The following is a 12,254-nucleotide window of genomic DNA, read 5'->3' as shown; positions in this document are numbered from 1 at the left end:
GTGGCTTCCTCATCTTTGTCAGCTGAAGCGGAAGTGCGGCCAGCACATCAATGCCCTCCGCTGCATAAGCAACACTGTCCGGGCTGCAGATCGCTTTACGCTGCTGCAGCTATACAGAGCCCTTGTTCAATCCTGCCCTGACTATGGGAGTCTGGTTTATGGTTCAGCGGTGCCCTAAGCGTTAAGTTTACTTGACCCAGTGCACCGTGTCGTTCGACAGGCAACAGGAACTTTTAGGACGAGTCTGATGATCAGCGTCCTGATGGAGGCTGGAGTCCTGCCATTGAAGGTTAGGCGTACACAACTGCTCACCAGTTATGTTGCACACGTTCATAGTTCTCCTGAGCATCCGGATACTCGTCTCTTTTTCCCATCCACAACGGTTCATCTCCCACATTGGAGGCCCAGGTCTGGGCTTAAGATTGCAGTTCGTGTCTGATCTCTTCTGTCTGAAGTGGAATCCTTGTCTTTACCACTTATACTCAAGATCCATTCAAGTTCACCTCCATGGTGTACACCTAGGCCAAAGCTTCGCCTGGACCTTTCACATGGCCCTAACTACTCACTTAACCCTGTAGCTATCTGCTGTCACTTCCCCTCGATTCTTGACATGTACTGGGACCATGAAGTGGTTTACACTGATGGCGTGATGGCTGATGGTCATGTTGGCTACACGTATGTTTCATAGACTAGATATTAAACAGCACTCCTTGCCAGATGGCTGCAGTGTTTTCACTGCAGAGCTGGCAGCCATTTGTTGTGCTCTTGAGCACATCTGCTCATGCCATGACGAGTCATTTCTTCTGTCTACTGACTCCTTGAGCAGCCTACAAACTATGAACCAGTGCTACCCCTGCCATCCTTTGGTAACGACCATCCAGGAGTCCATCTATTCCCTGGAATGGTCCAGTCGTTCCGTGCTGTTTATGTGGACCCCAGGCCACGTTGGAATCCCAGAAAATGAATTTGCTGACAGGCTGGTCAAACAGGCTACATGGAAACCACTTCTGGAAATCTGCATCCCAGTAACTGACCTGCGATCATTAGTACACTGCAAGGTATTTCAGTTTTGGGAGACGGAACGGCATAATCTCAGTACGCACAGCAAACTGCATGCCATTAAGGAGACTACAGATGTGTGGAAGACCTCCATGCGGGCCTTTTGCAGGGACTCTGTGGTTCGCTGTGGCTCCGCATTGGCCATACGACGCTAACATCATTGTTAACTCCACCATTGCAAGGACCCACCTCAGTGTTACTGTGGTTCATATATGACAGTCGTCCGCGTCTTGCTGGACCGCCCAATTTTAGCCGCTCTGCGGCATACTTTTAACCTTCCCAGCACCCTACCTTCGGTGTTGGGCAACAATGCCTCAACAGCAGATAAAGTTTTAGTTTTATCCTTGAGGGAGGTTTTTATCGTACCATCTAAGGGTGGGCATTTAGCCTTTTCCCTGAGGTCGCCACCCTCCCTCCATTTTAACTCTGTAGCACTTTCCTTGTATTTGTCTGTCTTGGTGGTCGTCTTTTCCCTACATGGGTTCATCTCGCCTTGTCTTTTTGGGGTGGGCATTTTGTTTTGCAGAGTGGCTCTTTTATTATTGTGACCAGCCAGCCCAGAGCATATGCTCTATGGTTTTAACACCTTCTTCTACTTTTCCTTGTGGTGTATGTTTTCCCCATTTTTTGTTCATTCCATTCGTTTTCTTTTAGGTGTGGTGTTGGATGATTTTGTACCTTGAGTCCTGCTTGCATCAAGAAAAAGGAACTGATGACCCTGTAGTTCAGTCCCTTTATACCCCAATCCAACCAACCAGATAAGCACAAGCCAGATAGTCAAGAGTCGGATAGTTGAGAGTTTGCTGCATTAGTCTTGATAAAAAGTATCTCCTTTCTATTGATAAAATCTCTCCTTTCTCCATATCCATCGTACTTCCTATATGATAGGCTTGATGATACACCTATGGAGAAACTGCCTAACTCCACAGGTTCTGATCTTTCTGTATGATGTCCTCTAACTAAAATGCAATCTTAAAAGGGCATGCTGATTTTCTTTTTTTACATGGAAGCTCTTAAAGCTTTTTTTTTAAGTTATTTTCTACATTTTTATTCTTCATGTCTGCATCCCACAGCACTCTGCTGCTAGAGGGCTCCAAATTGTAACATTTAACGTAACTGTGTTGGAGTGTAGTGAGAAACGGCATGTTGTAATAGAATTCTGAATTCAAAGAGTTCGTCCACACATGGAGGGAGCATCCTCTCCTTCATCCTGATAATGCCAGTTCTCACAAGAATGCTAGGACGTCTGCAACAATCTGATGCATTAGTTTCACTGTCTTCGATCATCCTCCAAACATTCCTGACTTGGGACAATCTGATTTTCATCTGTTTGAAGAACTTAGAGTATGTTAAAGGACAACTGTGATAGTGATGAAGCGATGCAAGCAGAGGTGAGGTTGTGCCTATGTAAACTTTAGTCCAACACCATACAGTGACAATATCAACAAATTGATCTTGTTAGTAGAAATGTGTATGTCACCAAGCTTGAGAAAATAAATGTAGACATGAAGAATAAAGTCTTACAATGTTAATAATATTTTGCTTATTTATAAGGCTTTAAGAGTTTTCACATTAAAAAATTCAGAGGCATTTATTTTCAGCACACCTTCATTCATAGAGGTGCATGCAATCTTACGTAATAGTGTACCACACTACTACCTTTCTCATCAAGAGGAATGAAGACTTGATTAGATGTCGTCCCATCATGTTCTACAATGCCCAATTGTTGAATAGTCTGGTGACCATGCTCTCTAGGGGTGTTGACGGGCATCTTAAGCCTGTTGTACTATGGAAAGCAAACAAGCATGAGTGACTGAGCATCCTCTCCAGTGTAAATGGTAGGAAAGTGCAAGCAAATATCATTTGTGTGTGTTCAGATTACATTCTGAGCAAACCATCAAAAGGAAGCTCACGTAATCTCTACGTTAGCACAGCACTGAAGGGATTAGTTTGCTGCTTTTTGTGTGAAATAATTTTGTTATTGAACATGGATTCCAGAAGAGGATGTAATGTTGCTAATCTGTACATATTATAAAAATGTGTGTATGTATTTTCTACATCTCTCGACCAGTTTCAACCAAACTTGATGCACATATCACAGTGTTGAAATCCTCACTGTGGGGTAAGAACCACCTGCCTACGAAAAGGGAGGGGATAGGGGCAAAAAAACAGTATTTGAGAATGAGAGCACTTAGAGACAGGCTTTACGCATAATTTCACACCTTTACAAAACTTTTCTCACTGCTGACCTCCACAGAATGGTGAAAGGAAAAAGTTCTGTATCTTACTACATTTTCCCTGTTCATGCATTAAAACTGCTACATGAAGCATGATGTTTTAATTTGTTACTTGTTTTCTACTTACTGTATTCTTGACTAATTTTGCGGGTAGTATTCACATATACTACTGAATGTGCGTAGAAAAATATATCATTGTGTGACAGATAGTTTAGGATATATGACGTCATAAATACAGAGATGTGTGAAAAACTGCTGCATCATGCACAACATTTTAATTTATTAATTTTAACTTCTTTTGCTGACAGTAGCCACATATACCACTGGGTGTACCTGTAATATTGTATCATTGTACAACACATAATTCAAGGCGTATGGAATAAACATTGAAATGTGTGAAAATGAAACTGCTTCTCTAGAATACGGGTGAAAAATGTGTGCAAATATGCGTGAAATACATTAAATATATTTGACGTGTGTGTGTATGTGAGCAAAGCCATGGGATGATTTCAAACAAACTTGGTACATACATTGCTTATAATCTGGAAAGAAATACTGTGGGGGTAAGACTACCAGCCTCCTATTGGGGAGAGTTTGATAATGTGGAGAGAGGAGGAAAAGGAGAACAAGGACAGACAATGAGGAGGAGGAGGAGGAGGAGGAGGAGGAGGAGGAAGAAGAAGAAGAAGAAGAAGGGCACCGATAGGTGGGAGGGGGAAATGGACAGAGGAAGGAAAGAGGAGGAGATGCACAGGCAGCAGGAGGGAGAAATAGGCAGAAAAAGGGGGAGTAGGAGAAGGAGAAAGAGCAGGCAGAAGGAGAGGAAATGGATAGAGAGAAGGGTGAAGAGGAGATCCACAGAGGGAAGGAGGGGGGAGAGGAAATGGATGGAGTAGAAGGCGCACACACAAGACGAAAAACTTACTAGCTTCTGGTGTTATCCTTTGAGCTGGAGAGCACATGCACACACATACCTATGCTCTTACATGCTTCCGACTAGGCTCTACAAGAACTTTCCTACTACATTAAAAATTAAAACTCATGTTTTAAACATCTTTAGCCACCCTGAAGAGGACTGCTGCATACTCTTGGTTAATGGGGGTGTTCTTCCCTACATAGCATTTATGGGGGTACAGAAATTCTGGAGTTTTAGTTTGAGAAAATTCCCATGAATATCTGCTTTGTTTTAAATTTCAGTACTCTCGCCATGAGCAAACATTCTACACGTGGCTGTGAAGTAATACAAAATATAATTAAATAAGGTTTTTGTTTTTGTCAGTGACTTAATTATGTATTAGAATAAGTTTCTGCCTAAAGTTTGTAATTATTTTTGATGTATTCATTGGGCTTTGTGCAGTGTTGTAGATGCTCTGAAATTGGGTAAAGCAGAGAGATCCAAACACCTTCCCTTGTTAGAGGGAATACTTCAAGCAGAGGCCTTCCTTGGAAAAATGAAGTGTTGTATAAAAAACTAATGTCAGTTGGACCGGAGAGAGTCGGTCATTTGAAATCATTTAAGTTGACAAGGTCTGTGTACTTATATGCTGCAGTAAATCTGTTATACTCAGGGCCTTAGCTACTGGCTGGACTAAGCATGAGTAACATAAGTATGTCTGCATTTTGAAGATTAAGCTGGATAAGAGTTACACAGGACTAGAAGACATAAAATTTTATCCTACTAAACTCTTACACATCCTAATTTAGTTGTTACATGACAACCAGCATCACAACTGAATAGTAAGGGGTAGAAACTAGAAAAAAAAATATTAAAACTCACATTGCCACAGGCAAATGCAAGTTATGCCAAAGACAGAGGCTGTCGAGTGAGGATATGCATTCAGCAGATAGGAGATTGTAACAGAGAATCAAAGGAAGTGAAAAAAAAGACAAAAAAAATATATATTCATTAGCTCGTCAGACATGATGCAAGAAACTCACATACACTGTCTCTCTCTTTTTCACAAGACCACATAGATGACACAGCAATTAACAGACTATTAAGTGAACATGTGGAAGACATTCATTATGAACAGAGCCTTGAATCATGGCCTCATGTTAGCTTCCGATAAAAACCCCAGTCAGTCAGTCATTGGGATCAGTGACATTCACAGTAATAGTACTCGAATTGTATGATCACAGTACTGTAGGGAAACTGTCATAGATGCACCAGCACAGTCTATGAAGAGCTGGAGATATATTAAACATGATGGCCTTCACCTAATGAATTTCATGCTGCTGGCTGCCTACCATATGCTAATGGAGAAACTGACTGTCTTCCAACACCACGTCACAGAGTGCTGCCAGTACTGAATTTAAACACGGAATCCAGCAACTTGATCGTTGGAGTCCACATTCCTGTTCAACTCTCGGGCGGAAATCAACTGACCACATAAGTACTGACACTAGGTAAATCGTGGATAGGTCATAAAGAGTCACCGTAGAACTCAAAGTGGACCCGGGGACACTCCAGCAGCCAACATGAGGATAATTGTGTGCTGGGCCATGCCCACACCTGCCAGCTAGCAACCTTCTGTGGTGCAAGGGTTGCTGACATCTCATGGGCTCGCAGATGTTGAGTTGACTCAACATCCTGGAGCTGGATAAGAAAAAAGCTGAGGCTGGTGTGGAAGAACTAAGTCTTGTAAATGACTGAACTTTAATTATGTTTTACTAGCGTCACACATGCTTCACAGGTTACATCTGTCCTGACTTCACACAGAGGGGTGTCTGCTTGGCTCTCTGCGTTATACTGGAACATTATTGACCACTTCAGAATTAAGATGCCTACGGAGGTGTGACTGTACAGAAAGCAATTGCCTTTCCTTTTCTGGCAGGTGACTGACAGGCAACAGTGAAAGCAGCTTATACCCAGGGATTGCATTTTTCTGTTGCATGTGGGCTTCCAAGGGTGTTTAGACTATACTGCAAAAGTTTTACTGGAAAGTCCTCACAGAGTCCTGATCACTCCTCATGCAATTTCAATATTCTTGGAGCCCTGAAAAAGAGAAGTTTGTCGCTGTAGATTTGTTTTGGATGAAGAGGTGCATGTCTGGGTACAATCATGGTTCGGTAGGCACCCACAAGCATTATTCCATGAAGTTATTGCCATCTTGTTTTATGATGGGACAAATATATTAACCATTATAGTGAGTACTTTTGAAATAATAAACAGTTTGTGTTTTCCATCTGTCTCATTTTCATGTGACTGCCCCCTTACGTTATCTTGTGAGGGCTGCATTTTGCCAGCAGCTACTTATTTAGAGCTTCCATTTCATCAGTAAATTGATAAATATCAGAGACTGGGGGTGTAACAGAGATAGATAAGCACTAACTCCAGTTTAGTATACACTACTGCTACAATTTCAGAAAGTTGCCTCTTGCAAATCTTCCAACTATTCATTTTACATATTCAGTGTTGGAGGGTTTTTTACACAAATAGCAAGTCCTTCATGTGCACGTAGTGTCCTGCTTTTGAAACAATGCTAAAGCAGGCAATTCAGTGATAAGTACATTGCTCCAACCTTGTGTTAAAATTCAGACATCTATATTTTTCTTTTCCTACACCATTTTGCTTATTTTGTGAGAAACAGGGCACCTACCGTGCAGAATAATCCCGTCTAAATGTCACGTCATGGATAAAACTAGCACAGTGTTGACTGAAAGTTTGGTGCCAATTACTATAGTCAGATTAAAAAATGGTGGCAGTTCTCCCACGTCCAGGCACAAACAGGGATTACAGCCTTGCCAGTTCTAAGCATCAGTTGCAATATGCGCATATGTGAGCTTTGTGTTTGAAGAAAGCTTGTATCCTGCAAATATGTCTCTCGCTTGCTTATGTAGAATTTGTAGCTTACCACCACCATCAGCCATTACAGCTCGTAACAAATCGAATAAAAATTCACTAAATAACTCACTATGAACATGTTTAATCCACATATTGGATAAGACATTCACAGCAGAGCTCTCGGAACCCTACTGAGCACTCATTGGCTGTTGTAGAATGTGTGACGTAGGTGCAGTGACAGGCAAATCACAGTGAATGGTGGTGAATTGTTGGTGAATGCTTGTATTAATTTCTATGTTCTCTGATGTGAACCAGGCTTCGGGGGTTATATTTGGTAACACAAGAAATGTGGGCATAGGCATTGCAGTGCTGGTGGAACATCTTTCTAAACTTGGGGGAACAGCAACAGAATTGTCTGGGTAATGCAAATGTATTGTGTAATGTACAGTGTTCCTCGAAATTTACAGTCTTCCTAAGCTGTTCTGTTTTCAGTATAAGAACATTAGCCCAATTTGTTGTTCCTACATAAAACTTATTGTAGGATTAATGTGTATTTACTCGAGCAATAGCCCTGTAGATCAAATTACCAGTTGCAAATGAAATAATGCTGCTTCCTATTTCTTAATACAAAGTGGTTTTGATGCATGAAGTAGACATAAGTTGTTATTTGTTGTATTATAATAGTCACTTTACAGTTATAACATGTAACAGGTGTTTGCATGATAAGGAAAAGCTCTGAGAAGTACTGTTGTTGAGAGAACAGATCATAAGTCACTTTTAAATCAAATTGCTATATGACAAATTATGCAGATGAATTTAGAGGTGGCTGGCTTGACTCCTGAATGTTTTAGCTACAGTAGGAAATTCATTATAAGGATGTACAGGGTGTTTCAAAAATGACCGGTATATTTGAAACAGCAATAAAAACTAAACGAGCAGCGATAGAAATACACCGTTTGTTGCAATATGCTTGGGACAACAGTACATTTTCAGGCGGACAAACTTTCAAAATTACAGTAGTTACAATTTTCAACAACAGATGTGAAAGATACAGAAGACAACACAGTCTGTGGGTGCGCCATTCTGTACGTCGTCTTTCTGCTGTAAGCGTGTGCTGTTCACAACGTGCAAGTGTGCTGTGGACAACATGGTTTATTCCTTAGAACAGAGGATTTTTCTGGTGTTCGAATTCCACTGCCTAGAACACAGTGTTGTTGCAACAAGACGAAGTTTTCAATGGAGGTTTAATGTAACCAAAGGACCGAAAAGCGATACAATAAAGGATCTGTTTGAAAAATTTCAACGGACTGGGAACGTGACGGATGAACGTGCTGGAAAGGTAGGGCGACCGCGTACAGCAACCACAGAGGGCAACGCGCAGCTAATGCAGCAGGTGATCCAACAGCAGCCTCGGGTTTCCGTTCGCCGTGTTGCAGCTGCGGTCCAAATGACGCCAACGTCCACGTATCGTCTCATGCGCCAGGGTTTACACCTCTATCCATACAAAATTAAAACGCGGCAACCCCTCAGCGCCGCTACCATTGCTGCATAAGGGACATTCGCTAACGATATAGTGCACAGGATTGATGACGGCGATATGCATGTGGGCAGCATTTGGTTTACTGACGAAACTTATTTTTACCTGGACGGCTTCGTCAATAAACAGAACTGGCACATATGGGGAACCGAAAAGCCCCATGTTGCAGTCCCATCGTCCCTGCATCCTCAGAAAGTACTGGTCTGGGCCGCCATTTCTTCCAAAGGAATCATTGGCCCATTTTTCAGATTCGAAACGATTACTGCATCACGCTATCTGGACATTCTTCTTGAATTTGTGGCGGTACAAACTGCCTTAGACGACACTGTGAACACCTCGTGGTTTATGCAAGATGGTGCCCGGCCACATCGCACGGCCGACGTCTTTAATTTCCTGAATGAATATTTCGATACATGAACCCCTGTGACTTCTTTCTGTGGGGACACTTGAAAGACCAGGTGTACTGCCAGAATCCAGAAACAATTGAACAGCTGAAGCAGTACATCTCATCTGCATGTGAAGCCATTCCGCCAGACACGTTGTCAAAGGTTTCGGGTAACTTCATTCAGAGACTACGCCATATTATTGCTACGCATGGTGGATATGTGGAAAATATCGTACTATAGAGCTTCCCAGACTGCAGCGCCATCTGTTGTTGACAATTGTAACTACTGTAATTTCGGAAGTTTGTCTGCCTGAAAATGTACTGTTGTCCCAAGCATATTGCAACAAACGGTGTATTTCTGTCGCTGCTCGTTTAGTTTGTATTGCCGTTTCAAATATACCGGTCATTTTTGAAACACCCTGTATATGCCCTTAATACTTCCCAAAGTGTGTGTGCATGAGATTTCCGAAGTTAAGATATATTTAGTCCTTTTTTATATTCCTATTAGTGATGTTTAAAGGAGGGTTGTAATTTGAATTTACTTTCCATTGTTCACATGCAATAACTTTGTTTCAGATGCCAATGAACCTGTTTATAATGTACATGGCAGGAAATTCCATTTCTATATTTCCAATTATGATGGTTGGCATGTTAATTGTTCGTCCAGTAAAAGCCCTTTTCACCATGCAAACAAGTAAGTCATGCAATTTAATAGCATACAAACCTTATAAATCACTTGAAGTAGCAGTAGTTTGTAGGTGCTAAATGTTGTGGTATAGGATCCAAAGGTCTCAAGGCTGGCAGTCAGCAATCTCCCAGATGTGCTCAATTAATGACACACCAGGTAGATGTTGGATGGTTGATTTGAGGGGGGGGGGGGGGGGGGGGAGGAGGAGGAGGAGGGAAGGGGGGGGGGCAGCCAAGTGTTGTAAGAGACAAAATGGGTTCATCAATCTGTTGGTCAAGGGTTCATTCATGTCCATCAGGAATGTGATTGGATAAGGGAAGTACATAGAAGTGGTAAAGGAGAGACACTGAAGGTAGTACTGATGCCAGGGACGAAAGACACACCAAGTAGATTCAGTGGACAGGGAAGCAGTGGCACCAGTCATTATTTGCCACATTTAGCACTATCCTGCAGATAAAAAGCTTGTTGAATTATCTGATGAAGATGCAGTTCTTTGGTCTGTAAAAACTCCTTCATAAAATGGTTGCTGCATGGATTTCTTTCAGCACCTAAGAATAAAGACAAAATATTACATCCATTAGTATTCAAAACAATCGTCATACGTAATTATGGAGTACTGTGTAATTTGTGTGACTGGATTCTTTATTTTCCTGTCAGAAACAACACAGTTCATAGTTATTGATGGAAAATCATTGAGTGAAACGGAAACTATATTTGGCATTCCCAAAGGAAGTGCTATGGCCCCTCTGGCTTTTCTTATCTCTATAAATGATATGGGAGACAATGTGAACAGCCTTCTTAGATTGTCTGTAAGTGCTGCTGGCATCATCTAGTAAAGTCTACAGAAGATAAACACAAATTATAAAATGATCTAGAAAAGATACCCATATGGTGTGAAAAGTGGCAATTGTCCCTGAACAATAGAAAGTGTGAAGTACTCTATGTAAGGACTAAAAATAATTCATTAAATTTTGGTTACATAATAAGTAATAAAAGTTGTCAGTTCAACTAAACACCTAAGGACTAGAATTATGAAAAACTTGAATTGGAACCGTTACATACATTTCTCTCTTTAAAGACAAATATGTTTCATCAAGCATCTATCTACAGCCGTATGCTTTGTTTTACACACATTATGCAGTAGTGTCTGTTTCTTTACTCTTTACTGTGACTGTATACATGGATGGTCTCTCCCATCATGAACTATTCTACTCAGTGCATATCTTGCTAGTGCAAGGTCAACTATTCCTGTACACCCAAGCCACATTTCTTCTACATGCTCCTCTCCAGAGTTAAATGTTTTGGGTTCCTTACTGAGATAACACAACTGCCTCTGTAGCTAGTTTGCTGAAAATATAAATCCTACGTGGTTTAGTTACCCTTTATACTTCGGTAGTAATCATTGTTGCTATATAGCATTAGACAGACATTGGTACCAGTTTTTATGTAGACATATTCAAAAGAGGCCAGGTCTATTTGTTGCTATTAGTCTCAATATATATTCACCATAAGTGCAATTCCAAACATTCTCCCCCCCTGCGGGTTCGGGGGTACGAATAGGCCCGCGGTATTCCTGCCTGTCGTAAGAGGCGACTAAAAGGAGTCTTCAAAGTTTCGGCCTTATGTGATGGTCCCCACTTGGGTTTGACCTGCCATTTTCAAAATTTCCGTTGTTAGTGCGTGCCATTTGGGGAAGGACGCCTTACGTGGTGTTTTTCTATTGGTCCATCGTGCACCTCGATCTTGCATGCTATCTATTGTCGTGTGGAGGGATTTACACCCCATGTCTTCTGGGTTGCCTCCTCGTCTTGTGCGCAATCCCCTTCTTAGCGCCCACGGCAACTGTGGACCCTTTAAACACCTAAAATCCAGCACGGTAGCCAGTCTGTTGTGGTGGGGTCGTCATGTACCCTCTTGGTGGTAGCCCCCTGACTACGCAGGGATCGCACTACAGATGGGAGGGACGCAGATCTAGTGCCAAGCAGGAGCCTTATGTACCACAATACCTTGTCTGCAGCAGGACTGATGGTGACTCCTTTCTTTCGACAAAGCCTATGTTTTTTGTGGAACACCTGGAGGATAAGTTTGGGGAAGTGGCGGGTTTGTCTAAAATGAGGAATGGGTCCATCCTCCTCAAGACGTCCTCCCCAGCCCAGTCACAGGCGTTGCTCTTGTGTGATAAGCTGGGAGCCGTCCCTGTTACCGTCACTCCCCACAGTAGCTTAAATATGGTCCAGGGGATTATTTACCATCGCGACCTCTTGTTACAGTCCGATGACGAGCTGAGAGCTGACTTGGAACGACATGGTGTGCATTTTGTCCGTCGTGTGCACAGAGGACCCAAGACCAACAGGGTGGCCACCGGTGCCTTTATCTTGTCCTTCGAGGGTGCTGTATTGCCTGAGAAGGTCAAGGTAATGGTTTACCGTTGTGACGTCAAGCCATACGTCCCTCCCCCGATGTGGTGCTTTCAGTGCTGGAAGTTTGGGCATATGTCCTCCCGTTGCCCATCCAGTGCCACATGTCGAGATTGCGGACGCCCCTCTCATCCCGATTCTCCATGT

The 12,254-nt window shown here is 42.3% G+C and overlaps 1 protein-coding gene across 1 annotated transcript in view; it reads left to right on the top strand.

The window, feature by feature from the left end:
• Window positions 1-12,254, top strand: part of LOC126334662 (ER membrane protein complex subunit 4) — a 64,188-nt gene that overhangs the window by 37,965 nt on the left and 13,969 nt on the right. The window contains exon 3 of the mRNA XM_049997125.1: window positions 9,579-9,696. Within this exon, the coding sequence (XP_049853082.1) occupies window positions 9,579-9,696 (118 nt within the window). The remainder of the gene's footprint in view (window positions 1-9,578; window positions 9,697-12,254) is intronic.

The sequence above is a fragment of the Schistocerca gregaria genome, chromosome 2 (assembly GCF_023897955.1).
Source record: "Schistocerca gregaria isolate iqSchGreg1 chromosome 2, iqSchGreg1.2, whole genome shotgun sequence".
Taxonomy (NCBI): Eukaryota; Metazoa; Arthropoda; class Insecta; order Orthoptera; family Acrididae; genus Schistocerca; species Schistocerca gregaria.
Note: the sequence above shows the minus strand (reverse complement) of the source record. Positions and strands in the feature narration are given on the sequence as shown.